The sequence below is a fragment of the Athene cunicularia genome (assembly GCF_003259725.1).
Source record: "Athene cunicularia isolate RWA chromosome 5 unlocalized genomic scaffold, athCun1 chr5_part2, whole genome shotgun sequence".
Classification (NCBI taxonomy): domain Eukaryota; kingdom Metazoa; phylum Chordata; class Aves; order Strigiformes; family Strigidae; genus Athene; species Athene cunicularia.
Window position 1 is genome coordinate 2,020,142 of NW_020799102.1, and position 26,853 is coordinate 2,046,994.

The window sequence follows — 26,853 nt, forward strand, 5'->3', positions numbered from 1 at the left end:
GCTCCCCACGAGAGGGCAGCATGTGGCCCTAAGAGAGGAGAGAAAAGCTGTTAAAACCCCTGCTGACAAACAGCAGTAGATTTTGAGTTAGGTCTTCTGTAGCAGGAGGCCTGAAACAGTCTGCTGAAACTTGGGGGCTTCGTTAACACCATGGCTCATGGTGTGCTTCTGTCTCCCTGCGAAGCTCTGTGAATGTACTGAGGAAAAGCATCTTGCTGTCTTGGGTTGACTTCAGCAGCTTTAGTGAAATCTGAAGGAGTATTTCCCAGTCCACTGGCAATTCTCTACAGGACATGTGTGCCAAGGAGTGAAATGTTCCTCTGGGTAGCTGTAGCAGGTGCTCCAGGCAGTTTTTCTGAGGGCATTGGCACTGTGGGCCAAAATACACAATCCAGATTTTCTTTCTTAAGCAGCTCTTGGTCCCAACCACTGCCTCTGATCAATCTTTTTAGAGAAGAGCGAGTGATTTTGTAAACGACCTTATTTTGTAAATGACCATTATTCTATTTTTTTACAAAATGGAAATACGAAAGACACATGATGTTGGGCCAGATATTGCTACCTCTTCAGATTGCAGTGGGAGGACACCCTCTTCTGAACTGAATTCTGACCATCGGTCAATGCCATTCCCCCCGGCTTTTCCAAATTACTAGTGAGGAAATGTGCAGGTTGGTGATTTCCAGGCAGAATAAACCTCAAAGGAAGCTGGAGGAAACAGGCTGTGAACGGGCAACTTCAGTTGCTGTTATTTAGTTCTGAGAACAGTGACTGATTCTGGCACTCTGCCTGACCCCATCCCTCTCGTGTCTCAGTTCTTACAGATGTCAATAATGGACTCTGAACATTTGTCTTTAGAAATAAAATTACGTGTATAATCAGCTACTGATTTCCTCCATTGTTTCAGGAGAGCTTACTCAGCTTGATCACAGCTTGACTCCTACTAGTGACTGGACAGATGATCTTGCAGTAGATTATACCCAAGGCAGGGCAGAAACACCTCAAGGCACAGGTAATCAATAGCACCGAGTGTTTCATCGTTCCTACCAGCAGTGCACATGCTCCCAACTCTCCTGGGACAGCTGGCTTCCTTTTTAGACATAGTGTGAGCTAAAGTATCTTTCAGTTGACTGGACTTGAAGGTGGAGATATTTAACCAAACCACAACATGGCAAACACAACCTCTGTGTTAAGAGAGTTACATTGAAGTACTGTTGACGATTCTGTGCACTGGCAAATATTAGCACTGAGTATCCAGTAACATGTCTCACTAAATCTTACCCGTTATGAGTTGCTGCAGTTTTGCATGTGCCATGTGGAGGGGGATACAATGGTAGCTCACTTACATTTGCACCACTTGAGAGTGTTGGAGTCTTGGCTTCATAAAATAAACATAGGAGCTCCACAGAGGTGAGAGATCCTGTGTTTGACTATGGTGACCTCCTCTCTAATGTTGATGTAAATCATATTTTTATCTTAAATGGATACTGTGAAATATCTTAGGCTCAGATTTTGATTTATCTTAAAGGTCCTAAATAAAGATATTTAGATAGATTCAACAAACTCGGGATTTGAATGCTTTAAGTTCCAATTTTTTTTTTTTTTTTTTAAACTTAATCCTGAGTTCATTGAATATTGGTCTGTTGAGAAACCAGAGCAATTCCAAACTTGATAAAGAACCTGTACAAAATAACCAATGACCTCTTCCTCTCCTCTGAAAGAGGGGTGCAGAGCTCTCTTAGCCCTGAGCTCCATAAGAAGGTGGAAATAGTTGTCAAATGAAAACCCTCTATGAATACTCCTTTAACTGGTAGAAGCAGAAGAAGTTCACAGTGAGTCTTTTAAGAAGTATAGTAAGAATGTTGTTCCGTGGTGAATCCCACATTGGCATGAGTTGAAGTAAGCACCTGTTCTTAGGGCTTTTGCAAAAGAGCTGGGAAATTCCAATTCTGTTCAACTTGCTTACTTCATCACTAGAGATACTCTGTTATATTTGTCACCATCGCCTGGTAAACTGGGTATGCTATACAGGAACCTTTCAAAAGGCAATACTGTTTCAGAGCTGACCTGTACTACTCCTGTTCCAGAAACAAAGTGATCTTTTTTTTGCTTGGTTTTAAATTATGTTCTGAGATTTGCGTTCTCCAGGAGGTAAATGTCAGAGTTTGCCTGAGGAATTCCCACTCCCTCTCCACGAGTACTGCTATTCAGGAATCATACCACTCCAAAGTGTCTGGAATGAGAAATGCCTTTGCAGTGGATTTATACTTGGACAGAGGAAAGTTCTCTAGCTAGAAAGCGAGCTTTTAATTGGTTTGCATAACTCCTTTCAGGACTAAGAGTTCCCCCCTGTGGCAAGGAGCTTTCAAACACCTGTGCTTCACTGTGCCTGGACACTTCAGTGCCAGCTCTAAACTTGTCACCCAGAGCTAAGAGATTTAAAAGATCCTTTCTACTGTATAAGCTGCCATATTTTTCTTACTTTGTTCCTGATTGGGCTTTCTTTGTTTACTGTCATCCCCAGTTCAAGTTTCAGCAATGACTTCAGTCATTGTCATTGCGTGGTGACGGCAGAGTGCTGAGCCTGTGGCTTCACACACTCCCATAGTGCAACATCTTTTACCCTGGAGCCAGGGTGCATTTCACGCTGATGAAGACACAGGGTTATGGGGAAGATAACCTTGGACATAACAATCTTGGCTAACAGGCACCTTTTTAGATCCCAGTGGAAAATGATGTGATATGGTCTTCTCCTGGCCCACTGTGGGCACCTGCCCATGGTGCCAGTTGTTTCTGAGAATAATTTATTAGTCTGAAAAGAAAGTACAAGGGAGAAAATGACAGCCTGTTGTTCCATGTTTGCAGCAAGCAATAGGGTAAATACTTAAAACTTCTTGCTGTCAAATTAGGATCAGGTTAGAACTACTTCCATGACTGTAGCTAGGTGTGGATGTCATCCTGGGCATCACGTACCCCCACTAACGTTCAGGGTGTTGACTCAAGGAAGAATTTGGCCAGCTGCCTTATGATTAATTAGCCACACAGATCTAAAAGCAAACACAGATCTCCTAAATTTCCCAGGGTAATGTATGCATTGAGCACTGAAAAGTTTTCACTTCACTACCGTTGTTCTTACAAATATCCTATGTGATTTTTGTGTCCATACTGATATTTTGTTTACTAAGGACTGACTTTTCACTGTGCTAGGAAGGAGTTATGCCCAGAGAGCCATCTGCTTATAATCCCCGTTCAGCAAAGCATTTAAGCAGGTAATTAAGTGCGTTGGTGGATAGAAATGAATTGTTGTATTAGAGTATTTATACCAAGAATGGACTCCTTCATGTCCACAAAACACTGAAAGATTGCTGGCTGCTAGCATAACTTGGGCTTTGTAATGGGTGCTGTGCAGAGTCTTTGTCCCTTAGGCTGAAGAAAGTGAGAAAATTGCTGAGGAGGCAAGGAAAATATGTGGGGGGTGAAAAAAATGGCATAGCTCTGTTGGAGCAAATTCGGTGCAAGAGTGTCTTAAGATACTTTGGTTTTTAAGTTTCATTAGTCCAATGGCTAATGACAGTGAAAGCATCTCGCAGTTTCCTTGGTGTGGGGAGTCCAGAACCCCTTTGTCAGGGACTATTTCAAGAAGTCAACAGGAGTAGACTCAGCAAAATGATGCAGCAGCCTTGTGGCGAGGTTGCTGTTCAGCCCAGCACGCCCCTTAGGTGCCGTCTAAACTCTGGTTTTTACAGTTTGTTGTCAAGCTCTACTGTGTCCAGGTGCCCTGAGCTGGGTCTGTGAAGCGACTCTGAACTGAGGGTCTCTATTACACGTCTTCTACTGACTCTAGGATGGACCAGGGCATCCCAACCATGTCGCTTGATTGTAAATGTGATCTTTTTCATTGCAGAACCCAGCTGCAAGACTTTGTTTCCTGGGTCTCCCTGCCCTCTCCTACCCCTCAGAGCCAGCCCTGTGCCTTTCGGGGAGTAACAACAGGCTCCCTGTTATTTCTTAGCAGTTCCTGCTGGACTGATAAAGGACCCGATGTGAGGAAGAGCAGCGCCCTCTTCCTCCTGCCTCTCTGAGCTCAGAAACGTCGAGCAGCAGCAGCATTCCTGCATGCCCGGTTCTGCTGCCCCTTGGTCTCTGGGTGTCAGGCTTCTGGGAAGTTAAAAAAGGAGTGAGAAAATTATGTTTGTGTAGTGTGAAATGACTCGCGCTGGTTTAGCCTTAACAAGATCCCTCCTATATCTTTAATGACCTGAATGTAAAATTTACGGTGTGGAATGCCCCAGCAGCAGAGGAAGCCTTCAGCACACAAGCTGCCTTTTGCAGGACAGGAGGAGAAGTGAAATCCCCTGAGGTCTGGGAACTCTGAATGATGTAGTTATGGTTGGCACTTTGGATATATGTGTAGCTTGCTTCAAAACAAATATTTGCAGTTCAACTCTAGCATACATGTGAGAGGATGAGAACTAGTATGTATTAATGTTTCTTACAATTAATCATTTTGAAAATCTTATACTGGAATAATCTTATTATTGCACAAAATAAGCAGAGGTTACTGTGGATACATACCCAGGAGAAACATCACCTGCACTCTACATACAGCATTTCCTGCCCACCTGCCCAGGTGGAGTTCCTGAAAAAAGCCATGCAAGGGACGTTTTGGGAGAGAAAGAGGTACAAGTTTGTTGTTTTGCTTAAGAGGAAAGTTCCCTGGTGTCTTCAGCTCCATGGAAGGCTCTGAAAGGCCCAGGGCCCCTGTCTGTGCTTGTGTGTGCAGCTGGTTTCATAGCAGCAATGCCTTCTGAGCTGCACTTGGATTTTGTCTTGGAGGAAAACAGCTAGTGAGTGATGCTGGGGGCATGATCGGCCCCATTTCCCCCTACCTGTGAGCAGGAGTGGTGCGACTCGGTGCACAGCAGCCACTGTTATCTCTGCTAAGAGCTGTGGTCATTCCTGCTGGTTCTATGATGTGGAGGTCAGGGAAGGCCATGCTTTCTGTCCCTGACACCAGCCCCTATATGTATTGTCCTCTTATCCTTTCCCCAGTGCTTGCCAGCTTCTCCCTTTCCCCTTGGCACCCTGTCCCAAATCCCCCACCTGCCCCTTTGCCGGTACATGGAACCCACAGCTGCCTCCCTGGCTCACATGGGACCTGGAAGGGGCCCAGCCTGGTTTCCCAGTGCAGCACAGTTACCAGCACAGCTTTGCAAGCTCCAGAGGCAGAACCTGTTCTTATGCTCCATCAGCCACAAATAGCTCCTAGCCAGTAGTTGGCTGAGGTATGCACTGGAAGATGCTAGGAAGTGTACCATTTGTTTCCCTGACCAACTCTTCCTGTGCTTTTAATTTTTTTAGAAAGATGTTTCAGCCTATTTAAAACAGGAAAAATAGAGGTAAGGGAGCAAGCAAGACTTGCCATTTTAGTCGCTTGGTTTGACACATGCATTTTTTGTCTTCCTGAAACCTGTCCACCTGTTGTTTCCATATATGAAGAAAACTTAGCAGATAAATTCTGTTTGGTCTCCTCTGACAAGCTGCACAATGTCTGATTCCTCTCCTGGCATCATCAGTGCCCTGCTCCACACCTGATGTCACCAGCTCATGCATTGCACAGGGGGACAGGAGGATGGAGCTGCACCCAGGTTAAATAGAGAGCGCTGCCCTGGGAACAGGCACCTCCGTGAAGTGCTCGTGCTTGTGATGGGGCCTGGATCCCAGCCCAGGGGGCCCTTTCTCTTGGTCAGCACCAGAAACGCAGATGGTGGGTGTGGAGTTACTGTACAAAACGGGTCACATCCCGGGAATCTAAAACTGATTCTGCCTTTATATGTTGTAGGATTTCTCCAGCTCTATCGGTAGTCTTTCTCTTGCTAAAAATTACTAGGAAGCTCACTGAATCCTTCAGGATTTCTGTATCCAACCTTTTTAGAAAAACAGTTTTCTAGTCTCTGAATTATTCCAATTATTTGCCTGATTATGTTAGAGCTGACCCTTACATATCCTGCACTGATGGACAGAATAACTTTTTTCCACGTCAGTTACTGTGGTTTCTTTTTCTTGAGCTCTTCAGTCTTCCCTCTGGAAACTCTTTCTCTAAAGTATTCACTTTGTCCTCAGGTAAATTATTCTTTCTGGGACTCTTGTCTGCTGCTGCTTCTGTTTCTGTTAAATTATACCACTATGTCCTTTCTTCTGAATTTTCTGGGGCATCTCTGCATCTCTTCAGGATATAGCAACCACTAACAAATCATTTCTTTTTAAGGAAAGCTGAGAAATCAAAGAAAAGAAAAAAATAAAAAGGACTGACCCACTTCCTGCTTTGCCTGCTGCTTGCTTCTCTTTTCATCAAGAGAAGAGATGAAATGGGGGTGTGAACAAAACTCCACTGCTCTTCATTCCTTACACTGATTAAGTTGCAACTGTGGCTGGGTACTAGGCCAGGATAAATCAGCTGCAAATCAGGGTATGAAATTGCTGGGGTTTAGCTCAGTCAGTTTACTCACGTGTAAAACAAATTGTGTTAGCAAGCAGGACCTGTGATGCTTTGTCTCTTGTGCAGGGTGGCTAAAAAGCTCCTGAATGTGGCATGTCCTCTCCCCTCCCTCCAAGGGCCCTTGTGCTGCTCTTAGGCGCTACCTTCCCCTGTCCCCAGCTGTGATGGCAAAGGGCATGTTGGAAAGGCCAGGGAGAGCAGCGTTTCCCTTTGTTTTCTGTTTGTAGAGAGTGTGGAAACTCTGGTCAAAAGTACCCCTGTCCTTGGCTTTGCTGGGCCAACAGATGCCCTGGGCATGCCCATGTGGCAGCTTTGCTGGTGGCTGCTGGGGCTATCTCCCTCGGGTCTCCATCATGTGCCACCCATCCGTGCTGGCAGCGATGGGCATCCCGGCCTCGTGGCAGAGCCAGCCTGTGCTGGAGGGCAGGGCCAGTGCCCCCGGGCTGCAGGGGTTCTCTTGATCACAGCCTTGTGAAGCCACTTTTTGACACCGGCCTTGATGTTACACTGTGCAGGGAACCGAGTGTGCTGCTCTGGAGTCAGGAAGGAGAAAGAAAGGTGGTTTTGTCCCTTGGGGCTGTTCTTCAGTGGGGGGCAATGGTCATACACAGACCTGTCTCCAGTGAATGGATGGGAATTCTTCTGAAATGTGCCCCTGTTTAGACACATCATACAGGGAGGGGAGCAATGCCCCTGGTTAACCTGTCACAAACAAATGACCAACTCAGGAGTTAACCACTGGGTTCAAAGTATCCAAACCGAGCCCCTGTTTCAGTGTGGATCCTGAGTAATTTGAGCAGATGATTTGCTGCTCCTCCCACTTTCCTCTTTCCCAGGATTGAAAATCAAGAGGGGAATTAGGGTCTTTATCTCATTTATTATTCTTGAGTACTGGGCAGTTTTTCTTCTGATCTGTTGGCAGAGAGTGCATTTGTAACATACAGCAGAAGTGAAATTGTAGGGCTCGGGCAAAATGCTTGTTTGATGAATTAAAACACAGGCTGCAGCCTTGGAGCTGTAGTGTGAGGGGGCTTTTCATGATCTACCTCCTCTTGCAGCTTTACTCCTCTTGCTGTAAGCCAGAGCTGACTGGACATTTGCTAGTATGCCAGGCAGGGTGCTACTCCCCCAAAGAGCTTTTATATTAAAAATTGTCTCCTGGTTTCAGTGGCAGTCCTTCTGCTTTCTTCTGTGCCTCCTTGCCTTTGGGAGAGTGTGGATGTAGTCATATGTCTTTATTTAAAGAGTTGGATAAGTGCCAAATAGCTCCCAAGGTGAAAAATAAGGTGCTTTTATCCTCTTGGGCATGTTTGCCTGTACTGGAACAATGGACCTGTCGTATAATGAGTCGAGTCAGCACAGGGAGAAAAAATTATATCCCCCTTCAGTCTGTCAGCCCTGTTATCCTTCTGCACACTGACACATTCACTGAGCTCAGGCTGGCTCACACGTAATGGCCTTTATGTGAGCAATGGGTATGGGTTTTATTGTATTCTGCACTCTTATCTGATTTTTTTTTTTTCTCCCCTTCTCTACCAGATCATATGAGGAGGGACTGAACATATTCAGGTCTGGCCATGGCTGCAGATGTCAGAGGTATAAGTCTGCCTGCACAGCATTGCCACTTTGGCATCGTGGCAGCAGCTGGCATCAGCCCTGCTCGGTGTTAGCACTGCTCCTCATGTGAGGAGTTGGGGCCACATGGTGCTGGTGTGGGCACGGCTGTCAGCGACCCTCCCGCAAAGGGGCTTCTGTCATCCTTCAGCGCCCTCATGTTAACTAAGCTTTATGTTTAGAATGTGCCAAGATAAAGAAATAGATGGCTCTGTGCCAAGGTGAGAGGACAGGGCTGGCTGCAGCTCTCAGCTGCTGGGGGCCAGATCCTGCCTGGCCCCTGTCCCACTCAGGGCTTCACAGCAGTCGGGGGGGGGGCGGGGAGGAAGGAAAAACTGTGGTGCTGTGGTTTAAAGCAACTCTGCCTGCTCGGTATTTTCATTGCTTTCATTTATTTTTTTTTTTTTTTTTGTCAATACATCTCAGTTGCTGCAAGGGGAATGTCTTTCCCTGGCTGCATTCAGGGGAACCCCTCTTTTTCCTCTCCTCCACATTACTTTGGGTCTCTTTCTGCAGTATTTTTCCCTGGCTTCCCCTATTCCTTTCCTGTCAGAGACAGGAGTGTTTCCCTGAAGTGGGACAAAAGCTGATGATGTCTTTGTGAGTGGAAGGTGTGATTCCAGGCTGCATTAGTGGGGGAGAGCAAAGTGGGGTCAGCACCCCATGTCCTACTGAGGGTTAGGAGTGCCCTGGAAGTCAGGCTTGATGTAAATCTTGGGCTAAGCTCTGCTTTTCTCATGCTTTATCTAGCACATCTAAGGTCCCTGTTAGTTTAACAAGAATCAAACCCATGTGGAGTGTTTCTGGATCTGTACTGTCTCTCTGAGGCAGAGCTGCATCATCTCCTGCACCTATTCCTTGCAACAAATTACTTGGAAAGGAGATTCAGGTGGGTACCTGCTGCTTCAGCTGTACTGCTGAAAGTGTGTGGGTCCTTCTGGGGGGAAAAAAAAAGGAATAAAAAAATGTTTCTTTCTGGTGAGAGATGATACATCACTTAAAAACTCTGTTATAGTGAGAGAAACCCACAAGGTCTGTAAGTCCTGTTAAGAAAATTCCCTTCCCTAATTATTAATCAGTCTTTATAGTATTAAAGTTCATTAAGTTTATTAATGTGTATTAGTTCATGTTATACACTGTAGTGTAATGAGGTAGTGGAATTTTACTGGAGACTTTGGTATTGTTCATATTTAAGTAAAACAAGTTAAAGGACAGCCCTGCCCCAGAAATAAGGACTTTGTTTCTTGGAAGCCTAGAGCTGCCCATGAAGGAGAAAGGATACCCCTGGACAACCAAGATAACACCAGCATCCTCACCCTCCAACATGTCTTTGAAACACTTCCAGCATCGTTTGGCATCAGAGATAAGGAGCTATAGCAAGACAAATTGTGCTGCACCTGAACACTGGTGGGTACAGGAACCCTGTATAAAAGCACATTTGGCGTGTCCCAGTTCGACTGAGAAGATTATGACAGTCTTTACCCTTTCTTGGGACTTGAGTAGATGCGGATGGGTGCTGCCTGCAATGCTTCAGTGATCCAGAGTGGCGTCCAGAGCCTGCCCTAACCCCCTGGCCCCAGGCAGAAGGTAGCAAACCTCAACATGGCCAGTTGCATGGTCCCAGCCCCGTGGGGCAGCGGCATCCAGGACCGCCTGGGTGCTGGGCAGCCGTCACCTGCCGTGACACTCCAGACTTCTCATCCAGGCCAGAAAAAGCCGTGCCTGCAGAGCTTGGCTGGGGGGCGCGCTGGCTCCCGGGGCTGTTTCCAGCTCTCGAAGTCTCCCAGCAGCCTCACGGGCAGAAAAGGGAGAGCCGGGGCACTGTGCTGATGCTCTGGCGCTCCCCTTTCTGCCCTTGCGGCTGCTGGGGGGCTTTGAGAGCCGTCGGATGCCTGCAGCTAATCTCGCTTTCAGGAGAGGCAGTGAGGAGGAACAGTGCTGATTTATTCCCTTAGACGGAGCCTGAGCTCACCCGCCGTTGTTTGTGCAACGTATTACGATGTGCCCAACCCCTCCGTTACTCGGCGGTGCTGGCTGGAGTACCTGCCGGTCTCCAGACGTCACCGGGCTCCGGTTATAAAGCGCAGGCGATAGAGCGTCTCCCCGGCTCCATCCCTCCGAGAGGCGCATCTTTGAGAAGCGAGCTGTACGCAGGTGGAAAGATGTTTTACTCAGGTATCCTGACAGAACCGAGTAGAAAAGAAGTGGAGATAAGGGAAGCAGCATCTCTCCGCCAGCAGAGGAGGATGAAGCAGGCGGTTCAGTTTATTCACAAGGATTCTGCAGATCTCCTCCCTCTGGATGGGCTGAAGAAGCTGGGGACTTCAAAAGATACTGTAAGGCTTTATTGTGTTTATTTGAAGGAGACTTAAGTAGGGCAGTGTCTAATTTTTTGTTTGTGCCAGAAGTTGATTGTTTGTGGAAATTAATTTTAAAATTAAGGCTTTTGTATGTAAAAGAAAAGGAGTAGAAATACAACGCTAGTTATCACTAGGGTTGCTTTTTGCTAGTAGGTGCTGTCAGATGCCTGGCACTCAGTTCTAAAAGCTTTTGATTTTTTTTTTTTATATTTACATAAAAAAGGGATATTGTTTTCAGTAAAAAAAATCCCCTGAATCAGAACAAATCAAAATGGCTTCATATAATACATACATATATACACATATGTTTGTGCATGTATACACACAACATATAATCCTGAAAGATTCAGTAAAGTGCAGTCACTAGTACTTCAAAATATCAAACTGCCAAGATTACACTTTGATAAAGGCATATGCATATGGGGTTTTTAAAATGAAGATATATAATTCTAGGTTTCAAATATTTACATATGCAATGATCCCTGTGATCCTGTAGCTGACATACAATATTCTTCATCATGTCCAGGGGCTGGAGAGCATTTCTAAATACTAATGTGCACAAACGTTTGAGCTTTCTCTAATGGGAAACTACATTTAAATGTAACATCAAAAGTTTTAATATAAGGAGCAAAACCTGGAGAATATATACTACTGAGGAATGCTCCTTTACTTTTTTTTGCCCAATTGTTGCAAAATTCTTGCACCCTGTAACACACAGTATTTGCTTTTTTTTCAATGCTTGGTACAGGTTCATTGAAAAAGGTGAATCTTTTTCTTTTTAGTGGGGTAGTTTTGTTCTGTCAGAGCTTTCCTGCTCAGCTGGGTTAGGCTTGGCTCTGCTTGGCTCAGGTAAGTGGAATGAGTTGGCGGTTCTCTGCAATGCGCATGGAGGTGATTTTTTTTTTGACATCCCAAATGTTTTGCAGTTGTAGGGAGTGAAGCTCCTGCCCAGGGAAAGGCTCGGAAGGAGCTGTTCTGGTCAGCATTGAATGGCAGCTCTCCATCATGGAGCTACAAAGTGCCTTTCAGAGCATGTTGGTGGTGTTATTACTATTATCTGCAGAGTCTAAATAGCGTGTTGTGGCTCAGTGACCCACAGTGTGCAGGGCTGAGACCCTGATGACAGGGATTTCTGCTCTGCCCAGGCAAGAGGCAACAGGTAGCAGGAGCCAGGGGCACTGAGAACTGAAGTCCTTGTCCCTGCAGCAGCAAGGACCAGATTTGGCCCTGGTGCCAGGGCAGAGCATGGGGCCCCTTGCCATGGCTCTGGTCACAGAAACACCAGAGGTTTACTCCCTGATCCTGTGCCGGCTGAGCCACACATCACTCCTGCTATGCACCACAGCCCCTGCGAGGAGGGTCTGCATGGGGGGGGGGGCGCTCTCCAGGGATGTGCTGAAGCTCTGGGACAGTCCACAGCTTCTGATCCCCTCCAAGGACAAAAAGGAGGTTTGACATGGCAGATGTGTGCTGCCTGACCTGGCTACCCTGGCTGTGGTAGGTCTCCGGCTGGGCTGAGAACCTGGTATGGACCACCCCACTGCAAAACCATCTTGTCCCCACGCCACAGCCAGGGCTGATGGGACAGTGGGCACATGTGGCCAGGGCTCACCTTGGCCACAGCCTCCTGCCCCATAGGATGTATGGGGAGTCCCCAAAGCAACAGCACTGGCATGTGCTTAGGCCCATTCTCACAGCCACAGGGAAGATACCACGAATTTCAGAGCTGTTGCAGTGGGTCATGTTGCAGAGAAGCAACACTGCCAGCACCACCATGCTCACACAGCACGTGGCTGCGACAGCAGTGAGCATCACTTCAAGAGAACCCACCCTGTCTCCTTGGTGCTGTGGCTGCGTGGATGTCACAAAATTTGTCTCCAGAAAGAGCATGACATCGTGTGTCTCTGAGACTGGAGAAGCACCAAGAGCCTCTGAAATGTGGGACCCCACCTTGACATGGCCCCAGACCAAGAGGCCCGGGTCCAGAGGGGTTGAGCCACACAGTCAAGAGGCCCAGGGCATCAGGAGTCTTTGCCCAGGGTGTTTGCACGCCTTTCTTGTGAATAACTGTGCACCTCCTAACAAAGCAGCACATTTTCCTGTCTAGAGCTGCATGAAAGCTGTGGTGACGTGGGTGGAAGAGCTTTTGACGTGACTGGTGTTATTAATGCAGGGTTTCCCACGGGGGTTTTCCAATGGCCTCAGCAGAAGAGAGAAGGTAACAGCTCCCCAGAGATGGGGACAGGTTGTGAGGACAGACCCTGTCTGGCAGGTTGACAGCTGCCAGTGACCACTCCCATTCTGGGGAGAAATGCCCTTCCTTCGGCTGCAGTGGAGGGGGTGCTGTGCACTGTGAGGTGGCAGCAGATCATCAGGGCAGGTGTGCTGGCATCCCCCAGCTTGTGTCTTGTTACTTGGCTCCTGAGGCATCTCTCATGGTGATGCCCCATATGGGCAGGTTTGATAAATACTTGTAATTATCTATATTAAGCCTCCAATATATTTCAGTGTTGTTATTCCGGGTTGTGCCAAAACTTCTAGCTTCTCGCTCCCTTTATGTATTACACTGTGGTTATCTAGTTGTTATGACCTGGGCTGGGAGCCCAGAGAGTTGTTAAGATTCTGTGATCCCCTCAGGTTAAATTAAGATGAAGTGACACCAGACAACCAGTTAAAATGTTTTACTTGCAGTAGAAATAGCTTAAACTTGGAAAAGGGTAGTAAACACTTCAGTCTTATAAATCTAGAAGAAAGAAAAGAAAGGAAAGAGAAGAAAAAGGAGAGAAGGAGAGTCAAAGAAATCCAGATCACCACCCCTAGGTTCCAGCGTTGTCTCAGGTCTGGTAATTTTGGGTGGTGGGTGCACACACAGCAGTTTTCTCTTGCCTTTTAAGTTCACCTTATCAGCTGATTAGCGTACTAGTCCAAGAGAGGCAGGTATTCCACAAACTCATTTCTGTGAGTACACGTTGAGTCCGTGGTCATGATGTCCCCTTGCCACCTTTACTTCTCTCCTGGTTCCCACAGATTTTTGCTGACTTCGTGCTTCCTGAGCAATCATCCAGCTTCTGCTGCTGGATCCTCACCTCTTATCAGTCCTTATCAACTCTTCAGGCTTATGCAGTGGAGCCAGTGATTAGCAGACCTTGTGCTTGCTGAGAAACATTTGGTTTCACTCAGTCTGCATTTCCCCCCTTTGAGGCTTATGTAAGGAGTTTGTCAATACAACTGTAAGGGAACAGGGACGTGCATCCTTCAGTACACTCTGCGCTTCCTTGGGTGGCATTCCTTAGGGTAATCACAAAGGTCACAGCTTGTCCTTGAGGTTTTCTCAGTCGATGAGTGTTTGAGGCATTAATTCCTTCAGTTCCTTACACTAGTGCATAGCATACATTGGATGCAGCAAACGTAGGGCTGGGTATAGAGAGCAGAAATGGTTTTGATGTCTCACTATTAGCCTTATCCCCGAAGCCTAGAAAATTGGCACAAGATGGTTGTTAGCTGGGTTTTGGGCTTCCTGACACCGTCACCCCCTGCCTAATTTGGGCAGGGCGAGCTGGCTGTTGGCAGCTCCTCCTCAGGCTCTCATGCTTCGCCCTCACCCTGGAACAGTCCTGCATCACTTTACAACCTGGGAAACAAAGTTACAAATAGTGACAAACAAACAAAAAAACAAAAAAAGCCTTTCCTTCTCCCAAAATACCCTCAGAGCTTTCCCTGGGTGCCTGGGTCCTCAGCACAGCTCTGGGTGCCCCAGTGGCCCCGTCCCCTGCTCCTGTAGCTGGTGCAACATTGCAGTTAATTGCAGCGCATTTGGGTTTTTGTGTTTTCCCACTGTGAGCTCCCCAGAGTTTGTTGTGTCTTGGTTAAGATACAAACAACTTTGATGTTACATGCACTGTCAGAGACCTAGGCACTGCCTGGGCATCCAGGGGCCGCAGGAGAGCAGCGGGCATCTCTTGTCCCACCTCATCCCCCTGCGAGAGGGGCTGACAGCACATGAGCACAGGCTGCTGGTAGAAGAGGTGAATTTGGATGAAGAAGAGGATTAAGAGAGAAATTGGTTATTTCTTGGGATGAGCTCTATTGGAGTGTTAAAACTCCTTTTTTCTACTGGCTAGGTACAGAAGAGAGGGAAATTGTCCTGAGATAGGTTTGAGGAGGAGAGCTGGCATCCTCACCAACTTGCATCTCCACCTGAGTGAAACTGTTGTTGACAGGTCTTGTTATCCCCAGATCTAGAAGCCAAAATAATGGGAAACCTGCCAGAGAGATGGATACTGCAAACTGTGGCAATGCACTTGCTAATAAATTAGAGAGGAACAAAACTGGACAGAATTATTTGTGATTTTGACAGAAAGCAGTAAATATGTTCAGCAATAGCTGTTGTCTCCACTCCTTTTAGGTTTGTACTGTGACTTTTTTAGGGGATTATGTGTTTTTGCAAAGTCTCAGGGATGGAAAGGGAGATATCTTATGAAAAAAAATCCTGGTTTGTATTTATATTGTGCTGAAAGATACTAGGAAATAATATTTTTTTTGCACTTACACAATGGTTGGTATGTAACATTTTGTCTTTTACAAAACTTTTAACAGTTTCGTGCAATGCACAGGAAGACAGTACCCCACAATCTAGGTTACTTCAAACACCGATCCTGGCTGTGTGTTTGGCCCGTGCTGGAGGGAAAACATGGCTGCCTTCCCCATCACTGTCACGGGGAGATTTTCCCTCCCTCTGTCCCTCCCTGACATGGTCTGCTTACAGTTTTCCAGCAAAATGTGCATTTGCAAATGTCCCCTGGTACATTATCTGTTTACCAAGTACGCATCCATCACTTGAGTCATTGCCATGACCAACATCTCTCACTCTGTTGCACACAAGAGTCAAGGGAAATACAAGTTAAAGCAAACTAATTAACAGCCTGAGACAGGATGGTGCTGCAGGGAACCTTTTCAGCCCCCTCTTGATAGATTATTTCTGTACTGGAGCACAACGTAAGCAGCATTTGTCCCCCCAAGGGCATGATGCGCTGCAGCTTTCAGAACAGCAAGGGTCAACAAAAGACAGTCCCATCTGTGGTGGTAACTTGTGTTTGCTGTGCGATGGATTTTTTTCCTTTCAGTGATGGATCCCATATAGGATTCATAAAATCAGGGCCTGAGAAAACCCATATACATAATTGGTTAATGATCCATAGGAGAACTTGCAGTAAAAAACCCCTTAGGTTTAGATCAGGGATAGATGACAGTTAAAATAGCACTGATGAGTGTGCTGGTGACTTGTTCTTCTACAGCCTGTTCTTTCAAAGGTATTTGGCAATATGATTGAGACCAGGCAGATCAGAAGAGCACCCAGACTGTCCTGGGTGATGCCATTCCAAAATTTCTCAGTCCTAGCTGAGCAGGGCTGAGCGTGTTGATGTGACCACTGTGTGACAGACTTCTTCTGGCCAGCTGGGAACTCCACCCATCTACTTCTCCAGTCCCCTATCCCCTCATTCGGGGTTTTTTTGATGATGTGAGGAATTAATTTTCCAGATGTGTCCCTGAGTTCCAGGCAAACATAAAGGCTAAGAAGGATGTGCCATCCACTGTCAGCAAACCCTGGCTTACATTTTTGCTCAGATGAGGAGCCTTGGAGGTGATCACAGTGCTGCCTCTGCACCTACAGCTTCTGCCTCATGTAAGGCAGCCCTTGCTTCCAAAGTGATTTGCTTGTCCCTCAGTACAGGGTGCATTGCTAATGGAGCCAGTCTGCCTGCATTTAGTTAAGTAATACTGGTTTATGCTGTTCAGTCTCACTGGGAAGGTGGTGCTCACCAGAGCAGCTCTGGAGCTTTGTTCCTTTTTGTGGATGAAGGGACAGCACAGTGTCAGATCTGATTTTTCACCATCGCGGGGAGTGTGGCTGTGTTGCTGCCTTTACACAGGACGTGCTCTCTAGTGAGCTGGTCAGACACAGCTGCTGCAACTGAAAACGGTCATGAAATTTTACTTCTTTTCAAGTTGCAGGCTGTATGCAGAAGTAAGAACAGCGCAAAGTGGGGAAAAAAAAAGAGATTACGTGTCCCAGTGACCACTGGTGTTGGCTGCATCCACCTGATCTCATCAGTCAGGTCCAGTTAAACCGTCTGTGTTACGCCTCCAGCAGGATCTGAAGCACTAACATGGTTGTAGTTATTTTAGGATGGTGCCAAGTTGCATTAGCCTTTTGTAAGTGCTGTTATTTAACATGCTGCAGAGTATTTTAAAGATGAGACACTGCACACGAGGGTGAACGCTGGCCAACTTGGAGAACCACAGCCCAAGGTTTTCAATGTTATCCTGAGCCCATTGAAATTCCCTTGGGATGAGGAGATTTTCTCATTTAGATGACTCTGCAGACACACAGGCATACTTAATATGAATGCAAAATTTCAGGAATTAAGCCAGTAAGAAGGTCTCACTGTGGACAAATTGAAATCAGGAGAAAAGGGCAGTAAAGGGGGCTGGGGGGAGGGAGATTATCCAGGCAGAGAAATGAACAGATAATCAAGCAGAGTAATTTCACCTCCAGCAGAGTATGTGCAGCCATCCATGATGAACATTAAACATAAAAAGGCTTTTGGGAAAGCAGTTGGAGGAGATTTTGAGAGGCAACATGCTTCTCACAGAGCAAATAAAAATGAAAGAGAAAGTGAGAAGCTGCTGTATGAAGTGTTGGGTGTTCCCAGGAGAATACCTACCTATCTACCTCGCACTGTCTTCCGCTCCTTCCCTTTCCCTCCTGTGGCATGGCACCCAGTATTGGTCCCATTTTCTTACCCTTAGCTGCTAAATACAAATGTGGAGGGAAGAGAGATGCAGGGCCATTTCAGACCAAATTCTGATCTAAAGGCCAGACCAGGTCTGACAACAGACACCATCTGTAGCTCTCTTCTTGCAGTTGTGCCTTTTTCACTCACACCTGTAAGAACCAATGCACAGGCACCCAAATCAGCTTCTTAAATTGTGGGTCGACTCACGCAAAGAGCATCGCCACAAGTGGAGGAAAGACACCCATATTTCCTATGCCGGCAGTGCCAGTGCTCAGTGAAAGCATCTGTGTTCATTCAGTAAGTCCATACCTTTTTCATACTTAGGAGGTGCATGTATTTGGAAAGATAATTTGTTACCTCTTCTCACATCACTGCAGAATTATTGATATCCTTATCAACAAATTAAGGCAATTATGACTGAAACACCAGCTTGGAAAAGCCTGACTTGATATGATTCCCATGTGAAATCAAATCTTAAAGTTGGAAAAAGAAAGGCATTGCTCTAAATTCCAGCTAATATTTTGAAAGGATTATTCCCTTACCAATGCAAAGTATTTATTTTTAGTCAAAGCCAGGTAAGCTAGAGCTGGCAGGAGCAAACAGGTATAGGCCAGGAAGAGCACATGTAGTCTGGGAATCGGAGAGAGCAAGACTTTAGGGCATCCCTCCTGTGAGGGCAGCGCTGGCCCGCAGGCATCACAAGCAGGCTGGTAATGCAGGTCACTTCATGGCTTTCCTCTGATTTCACCCTGATCTTCTGTGTGTGTTTTTTCTTAAAGCAACCGCATAATATTCTGCAGAAGCGCCTGATGGAAACAAATTTATCAAAATTACGAAGCAGCCGAGGCAGCTGGACCCCGAAGAGTGATATCTCGGTGCAGACCAACAAGCTGAATCAAACCAAACTGGGCAGCTCAAGCAAAACAGAGGATGAGGAGCTCATTGTGGTGAGCTGCCAGGTAACAGTCCTTCCCTAGCCTTCTGAGTTTTTCTCCCCCAGATTTTATTTCTGACAGCATCAAGCTGTGCTCTTGTTCTCCATGTTTCCCGATTAGGGTTGCACTCCACCAGGGCTGCTCTCCCTCTGCAGCTCAGAGTGTCGCAGACAACACTGCTCTGGTGGATGTCTTCCCTTGGACATCAGGGTGGAGGGGGCAGCCAGGCTGGGGCAGCATGCTGAAATGCAGAGGAGTAATTATGCATGGTGAAACCCTGTGCTCACATTCTATATGTTTTCCTCAAGTGTTATTTCTTTTATTTCCCCAAGAGTGATTTCACGTTTCTCCTCCTTGCCCCCACACCCTTTTGTATTTCCCGCTCTCCACGATATCCCCTCCTGCCTGGGGCTGCCCCTTCTGCTCTCTGCAGGGGCAAATGCTGCCAGAAAGGGCTCAGGACCCAACACTGTGTCATTTAGTAGCACCATCTTATTCAAAAAGCAGCTCAAGAGCCAACTCTTGGGTGCCTGGTGTGGACGAGGTGATCCCCTGCGGGCACTGAGTGTGCGGTGGAGCGGGGATGGGCTGGTGTGAGGAGATGTTGGCATTTCGTTGGGAAGCAGCGGGTGCGGAGGGGACACCCTGCACTCAGCCTGCACCCCACATGTTGTCTCCCGTCTCTGCTTGCTCTTGCAGTGTGCAGGGAAGGAGCTGAAGGCTGTGGTGGACACCGGCTCACAGCACAACCTCATGTCATCTGCTTGCCTGGACAGGCTAGGGTAAATATCCAGCTGGATTTCTGTTCTGTGGGAACTCGGGGCACCTGCCAGCACAGGCAGTGCTCCCGGGGCTGGGGCTTCGCTCACGCCAGCAATGGCCATTCTGGAAGGGAGTGCTTTGTGCTGTGCCTGGGCAAGCCCCCGAGCCTCCTGCTACAACCAAATCCTGCCTTATTCTTCAATGTCCTTGCAGGCTGCTGAAATAGAAAGCCACTTGTACCAACATACTCACCTCTGAATAAATCCCTTCAGAGGGTTGGATGCATTTGGATTTTTTCAGTGCCTTCTTGTGTCCCCAGTGCAGGCGTGGGGCTGGGTCATCCCAGCTCAGCCCTGCAGGTCCCTGCGGCGAAGCAGGGATCCGGTGGCTGCAGCACTGCTGGCCCTGGCCCCGGGTGTAAAGCAGCTGTGCAGCTATGTACATGCATGTGCTCGAAATTTGGTGTCTGCTGCTACTCCCAGTAACAAATTTCTCCCAGTTGAATGGAAAGGAAATGCATTTACATAGTGTTAGAATGCTGACTGCCAGCTGTTTGCAGCAAAACTCCTGCTGATCTCCAAGGAGTGGGATCAGGCATCAGCTCACAGGGTATCAAGGAGATTTTGGCACTTTATTCCCATGGAGTCATTGCTTTTTATCACCGCCTTGCAGTGATTATGCAAAAACCAATTGCAGTTGCTCCCTGAGCACTACTGCACAGCCCTGAATGAATGGTGCCTGTTTTCCATCCAGACAGTAATTACTTCTTTGCACAACAGTGTTTAGTGGCTGGAAGGTGTCTGTGCTTACTACAGTCTTGTCACAGGCTGTGGAGCTGCTCAACCTAATTTATGGATGATAACAATGCATTTGGGGGGCTCTCATCTGGCAAGATGCTGTATTGGCTGCTCAACATGTCTGAGTTGCACAATGATGCTCTGTGACAGTTCGTCTGCTCTCTGTGTAACTCATGGTAGTGGAGTCACCGTCCCTGGATGTGTTTAAGGGTCGTTTGGAGTAGATGTGGAGGATATGGTGTAGGGGAGAGCTTTGTAGAGTAGGGCTGATGGTTGGACTCTGTGATCCCAAGGGTCCTTTCCGACCTGGATGATTCTGTGATTCCTGCGTGCCCTGTGTAGTTTTTGCAGCACTGGCCAGCTTTTGCAGTCCCCGCCCTTCAAAGAGAGCTTAAGAAATAGGTTACATCCAGTTTCTGCTCTCAGGTTATGGGGATTCCCTCCTGATTTGAGCGAGACCCTCCCCAGTGTTACTCATCAGCCACCTGGTTCCTGGTTCCTGCCAGGTGGGACCCCACAGACACCGGTGGGTGTGCGAGACCCACACTGCGTGTGCAGGCAGACAGCGTGGCCGGAGCGATGCCCCATCCCGCCTGCGCTGCTGGCCAGGCAGGTAGCAGGCAGGGCTGCCTTGCAGGCAGCTTCCTAAAGCTCCTTTGCTGTTTGTATTTGCAGGGACAGAAGCTAAAACCAGATTAACAAAACGGGTTAAAACCAGAGCTTTGACGCCTGGCTCGCTCTGCCGTCGCTGTGGTAGGTCCCGTGCGACAACAGGCACGGCTCCAGGACATTTTACTTCAAAGCTGTCCAGCACATGTGGCAACGATAAAACACGAGTTTTGTTTAAATCCAGCCCTAGAACACAGCAGGGAAGAGGTGTGCGAGGCGATTTTGCCCTTGTTCCGACCAGAGCAGGAGGGGCCCTGCAGTGAGCTGTGCTGGGTGCTGCTGCCCGCAGTGGAGGCTCGGCAGCTCTGGGGATGGGCCCTGCTGCTGAGTCTCTGGGGACTCAGTATCTAAAAGCAATGTGTGTGTGCCTGAGGCACAGGCCCAATTCCTCCCTTTTTTTTAAAAAATCTTTTTTGCATCTTGTCATGGAGCCATTCAAGCTCTTTCCTTCGCCTCTGAGGAGAGCAGTGGGGTTTGCTTGCAGGTTGCTGCAGCATAAGAAATCCTCTGCGGAGGTGTAGGTGCAGCTTTACCTGAGTAGCTCTGGTCACTGCACCTTAGACTTGCAAACCCAGCTCCAAGATGTGTCACTGCATCATGGTCAGTGGTTCTCCTCACCTCGCTGCAGTTTCCTGGCTGGCTTTCAGCCATGTGTTGCCCACACGCTATCCATCCATCCTTGGGTCAGTCTCAGCTGTGATGAAGCATTTCCCTGAAGGTGGCTTTACCTTGTCACTGCCCCTGCAGCCTCTGCAGCCCTGCTCAGGCCTGGGAAAACCATCTGGGTCAGTGAGTGCCAGACCAAGGAGCCCCCTCTAGCTGTATCTTGGCTCTGTTCAGTCCTGGCTCCAGCACTGTGGCTTGTGCCCTGTGGTGGGGATAAATGGGGGGAAACAAAGGCCACATGTCTTCCCTTGAGTTGATAGAGAAGCTGTTGGAATTTTCTGCACCCAAAAAAGCTACTCCAACCTGTCTCAGGTTGGTAAAGCCAGCTCAGGGCCAAGGAGCTCATAAACTTTTCTTGATATGTTTCCCCTGCTTTTTAAGGCCAGTCCCTAAGGGAAGTGGCAGAAGGGATCCAACTCCTCTGCTACCTCTCCTGGTCCTTGTACCTGCACTAATGGCATGGGCAATCCCCACCTCAGTCCTGGGGCCTCTGTCTCTCTGGGGGGCTGGTTGGCCACCAGGATGGATGGACAGACATACACTGCTGCAGTGCAGAGGTACCTCAAATAGCTGAAAAACAGTACAGGTTTTATCCAAGCGAGAGATCACTGCCTTGAACTGCTTTTCCATTAGATTCTCATTCAGTTTGAAAGGGAAACTGAAGCTAAATAATTAATCAGTGTTGTCAGACTCATTCATGGGGCATAGACAGAAGAAACAACTGTACCTAAGATATCCCTGACACCCTTTTATCCTTTTCTCAGGCTGAATGTGATTGATCTGTCCCCATTTCTTCTGAATAAACCCAGCAGCAGCAGTACCTGCTAACAAGGAAGGATTGGGAGCACTGCCCCAGCTGTGAGCCATGGGGAAATGGTGGCTCCACTGGTGGGAGCTGGAGTGGAGTATCCCTTCCTTACACCCATGCTGCATTAGAGGCAATTTTAGATCAGCAGCTTCCCCAAGTCTTGAGGAAATGCAGGAAAAAAGAATCCTCAGGCAAAAAGCGAAATCCAGTAAGGAGCTCTCCTTGGGGCAAGGGCTGACATGGCCCCAGGGCTGTGTTGTGTGTCATGCTATGGTCTGATGTGGCTGTATGTAGAGCATCACAGAAAACCTGCCAGGAAAGCAGCTTTCCAATAACAGCATGGTAATGGGGGCAAGCTAAGAGCACTTCAGGTGTAAGTACCCTCCAAACACCATTTGCTCCTTGCTGGAGCAGCCAAACCATGGCCGTTTCATGTCAGAAGTGTTTTCAATGCGCAGGTTAAAGGAGCATCTCAAAGAACTCCCTGGTGACGACAAGATGGTTTCATTGCCGTACAAGGTGAGGGCAATCGGCCAAATTGAGTGCCTCGCCCTCATGGTGGGAGCAGTCCCTGTGGAGTGCGCAGCCCTCGTCGTGGGTGAGTGTGTGTGTGCTGCTCCGGTCCCCTGGGCACGGGCTGGGGCTCTACCCCCTCTTACCTCAAGGGGAAAAAAAGGAGCTTCAGAAACACGTTACAATTAAAATAGAAATACTGCTTTTCTGCAGCAAGAGTCCCTGCTTGGCCCTTGAGATGGAGGGAGGAGGGGGGATGTGTTCAGCAGGGCTGTGCTGGTGGCACCAGGCTCGGCTCTGCCGTGCTGATGGAGTGACACCGTGTCTCCCCGGAGGTGTATCCGCCTGGAGTAACTCAGTCCCTTTATAAACAGGGTTTTATTTAGCAGGGCAGCCATGAAGGAAGGATGAAGTCCTTGGAAAAAAGCACAGGAGAACATTTTGCATGTACAAATCTGAATGTTTCTATTTTTCAGAAGATAACGAGAAACCCTTCTCCTTTGGGCTGCAGACACTGAAATCTCTGAAGGTAGGAGTTTTCCAGCAGGGCTCTTACCCATGCTGGGGGACCTGGGACCACTGTGAACTGCAGTTTTCCCTCTTACCTAAAGGCATTTATTCTCCACAGTGTGTCATAAATATGGAGAAGCACCATCTCGTCCTGGGGAAGACGGACAGGGAAGAAATCCCGTTTGTGGGCAGTGGCAGCCCTGCGGTGGGAGAGCAGTAAGTTGGTCGGGGGGGTGAGCTGAGTGTGCACCGCTGAGCCCAATGGAACGGCCACGCAGGGAGCCCCAGACCCTCACTGCAAGCGAGTGAGAGCTCGGCAGCACCGGCAGAAATTGTTTTCATCAGCTCATTGGGTTTTGAAACAGAATCCCTGGCTTTTTTCAGCAGCCTTTTTTTAGCTTTTGCTGGGTTTTTTCCAGTAAACATTGTACAGCAAAGGGGTGTCTGAAAAGACAAGCACAGGGAAACACTTTAGGAAATGTACTTTTTGGAGGTCACTAGGAAGACTCCTTGAGCACTGCTTTGAGAGTGTTTCCAAACAAACCTTTTTCTGGAAAATATTTATGAAGCAAGGCAAATAAACCCACATGAATGCTTTGCAAAGTGCAGGAGAGAGATCCTGCCTGGAGATAACAGTGTTTTGCCACTTCTCCCTGCATTGCACTGCCTGTCTTCCTGCCAGTTGCTCCCGATGTCCCGGACTTATCTCCCTATAGAAAGAGAATGATCTGTGCTGTCCACTCTGGTACCTCCTAAACACATGTGGCTTGTGAGGGCTGGCTCTGCAGGCAGCAGGCAGGGCATTCCAATCCCCCTCCCTCCAGGCACCGCACAGGGCTCCTCCGCACTGGGCGCTGTGAAAAAGAGACGTACCAGTGGCTCCTGCCTCTGACTCCTGAAACTGGCAGGCGCTGGGTGTCTGAGAGGGGGGGTTGCGCTTATGTGCTTCACAGGCAGCGCTTGTGGTTGCTCAGCAATGAGCGCTGTGGACACAGCCATCTAGAAAACGTTTGCTCGCTGCATAAGACAGAGTCTTTGGCGAATGATGTAGGGCAGCACCTTCTTCAGCTGCCTGTCATGACCAGCCACAGTCATTTTGGACGTCCTGCAGGCCCTGTGCAGCTGGAGCCTCCTGTGCTGGGCACTGCCAAGCTCGAGGAGCCTGGGCGGGAGCAGGGAAGGAGCAGACCTTCCTCAGCTAGTTGTATTTATGCTCCTTGGGGAGTACACGAGGGATGTACACACTAGTGCGGGGAGTCAGGACGGGAGTGCATGTGCACTGGCTGTGGGCTCAGGTCACGCACTGGCCAAGCCCAGGACAGCCATTAGCCACGGGTGCTGGCAGTGCGGGAGCCCAGAGAGTGCCAGGATGTTTTCTGTGTCTCCTTTGACAAAGGGATGCGAGAGGCATAGTGTAGTTCTGCTACCACTGCAGTGATAAATTATTTCTTGGTAATGCATTCAAGGCCAAATTTTGCTCTTTTTTTTTTTTTTTTTTTTTTTTTTAATTTTTTTTTTAAATGAAAAACGCCTATTTTATTGAATGTGTTTTCCTTCCTGTTTCAGCAGTTTGGAGGCATAAAGAGGAATTGAAACACCATCCTCACACAAGAGCTTGACATCAAAGAAATCTTGTGCAGCTGTTCCAGATGAAACAGCAGCGTGCTGCTTTGAAAACATTTATACTAGGCTACAGCTTGAGTAGAGCTACATGAAATCCTGTTCAGTAGCCGATAATTTAGAGATATTGTCATGTTTATCTATGGTTTTTGAGAAACAAACGTGTGCTTATTTTCTGGACTTTTCTATATAGTGTCCTCTTTATTACAAACAGTTGGGAAAACCTTATGAAGTTCTGATGAGCAAAATACTTTTTATAGTGGCCTCGTATGAGTAATTGTATTTAGCTGTGATTAGAGGCTATCAGAATGAAATTTTTATTAATGATTTTTCCAGGGGCTAAGTATTTATATTCACTTAATTGATATTGCCACATTCAAATGGCCATTACCAGGAAGTTACTCAGAGTAAAGTAACAACGCTAATACCACCTAGGAATTACAGCTCATCCTGTTAGCATAGTATTGTTGCCATGTAATTAGGGATGCAACTGCTGGCTTGATGACAAAGAGCAGTTTACAGAATTATTAGTGGGTTATAGGCTTCTCCGCAATGGCATGGCAGAAGCACAGAAACAGGGTTTGGGAGGGCTCCCGGGGTGATCTCCTGCAGCCCCCAGCTCGCTGTGGGGTTGGTGCCAGCACAGGGGCAGCCCATCGCGGTGCTGCCTCACTGGGGCTTGAAACCCCCTGAGGAGGGATCCTCCAGGCAGGTCTCAGCTGCCTGCCTAGTGGGACTAGTCAAGAAAATTAATTATCATATTGAGCCAAAAAGCAACAAACAAGCACAAAAGTATGTTGTCTGGAAAGCAGCATATCAGGAACCAAATGGCCCCAGCACGGCCTTGGTTCACCCCTGCTGCCAGGACTGGTGCCTCCGCCCAGCACCCAGCCTGAGGCACCAGCAGCACCCGGGCTATGTGCTGGTGAGGCTCATCCACCCCAGTTGGACTTCAGTGTTGCTGCCAGAAATGCCATATTTTTTGTATCTATTTACAAATTGCCTGGGATCTTAAGTACTGCACTAACCCTGATCACCCTCAGGGCAGGTGGGAGTTTTCACCAGGACAAACATTTCCCTCGGTGTTCCTGTCCTGTAGCAGCAGGGTTGCTACTTCATATACTGCTCGCTCCAGACCAGAGCAAATGTACGGTATTGCCTGGGGGAGTCTGGCCTCATACAAAAGCAGCTTTCTGGATTTTTTTTTAAAGCTAATGGGAATTAATTACTGTCATCTCCTGAAGAGGCATCTTTAAAATTCAGAATAATATCCTTGTGATGTTGTGCATCTGCTGAGGAGCAGTCTCTCTGCAGGCAGAGCCGCAGAGGCCAGCTGTGGGCCGCGGGAGCGCGGCTCCGGCAGCTCTTCCTCAGCGAAAGCCCTTTGGCCCAGGCAGGTCGGGCTGTGGGGCGGCTCGGCTGGGCTGCGGGCTCTCCTGTGGGACCCGAGCGGCTGCTCAGGTGTCGAAGCCTCCCCGCAGACATTCACACGCCGCTGGCCCAGGCATCCTGTGGTGTGTAGCGCCAGCCACAAGCACCAACACTGTCACTGGCTTTTCCACTTAGGACATGTCTTGACAGTCCTGGATGAGGACCAGTAACTTTGTCACCTTGTGGCCATCGGCTCAGGTCCAGAGCCTGGCCCACAAGCCCGGCTCCTGCTACCTTTATCCACCCTGTGCCCAGTAATGCCATCTCATGCCTGCCATGGCATCTAAGCTGGAACATTATCTCCCACCGTGGGTTTGAACCTCTTTTCAATATTGGGTATGACTAGCAAATCTGAACTCTCTGTATTTTGAGCTATTTTATATTTTGGTGATAAGTTTCAGTGCTTTCTCTACATACAGTATTTTATATAATGCAGCTAAATATATATATATATTTACAGGGTTACCCAGGGCAGTCCCACCAATGTGTTGTAGAAATATTTCACTAAATATGAAATATATTTGATTATTTTATATGCTATGAGTTCAGTATTTTGGTACTTCTTTCTTTCTGTGCTTATTACTGTGCTAAATGTCAAATTAAATCTAAATAAAGTTACACTGTTATTGCTGTTTATTTGCTTGTACCCTGGATATTCTGGTTATTTGTTTTCAGTACATTTCTCTGTTGAGAACAGGAGTTTACTCCTTACCCTGGTGGGGCTCCATAGTGCTTTTGTGCTTCTGTTGGGAACTGCTATCAGACTGTACAGAGCATGGCAGAGGAGGTGTGCTAGCCAGGCAGGCACTTGTGGTAAAACACAAGCATTTGAAATCCCAGCCTTTGTTGCCATGCGCCTTCCTCCCAAAGGAGTT

At 47.8% G+C, this 26,853-nt stretch overlaps 1 protein-coding gene across 4 annotated transcripts; it reads left to right on the plus strand.

The window, feature by feature from the left end:
- The first annotated feature begins 9,894 nt into the window (after positions 1-9,894).
- On the plus strand, positions 9,895-26,606 carry NRIP3 (nuclear receptor interacting protein 3). Of its 4 annotated transcripts, none has more exons than XM_026850330.1 (7): positions 9,895-10,446; positions 18,047-18,226; positions 18,902-18,984; positions 22,363-22,502; positions 22,894-22,946; positions 23,046-23,160; positions 24,494-26,606. In XM_026850330.1, the coding sequence occupies exons 1-6, from the start codon at positions 10,273-10,275 to the stop codon at positions 23,145-23,147; spliced, it is 732 nt and encodes a 243-aa protein (XP_026706131.1). In that variant the 5' UTR covers positions 9,895-10,272; the 3' UTR covers positions 23,148-23,160; positions 24,494-26,606. The 4 variants fall into 4 exon arrangements, with proteins under 4 accessions (XP_026706131.1, XP_026706132.1, XP_026706129.1 ...); XM_026850331.1 differs by having other exon boundaries at positions 24,497-26,606; XM_026850328.1 differs by having other exon boundaries at positions 23,046-23,143; positions 24,497-26,606.
- Positions 26,607-26,853: the final 247 nt, after the last annotated feature.

Bases quoted from the DNA above. Each gene is read 5' to 3' on its own strand.
- NRIP3 (XM_026850327.1), top strand. From the start codon at position 10,273: ATGTTTTACTCAGGTATCCTGACAGAACCGAGTAGAAAAGAAGTGGAG. The intron at 22,503-22,893 runs GTGAGTGTGTGT...TCTATTTTTCAG, and splicing joins GTGCGCAGCCCTCGTCGTGG to AAGATAACGAGAAACCCTTC. The intron at 22,947-23,045 runs GTAGGAGTTTTC...TATTCTCCACAG, and splicing joins AGACACTGAAATCTCTGAAG to TGTGTCATAAATATGGAGAA.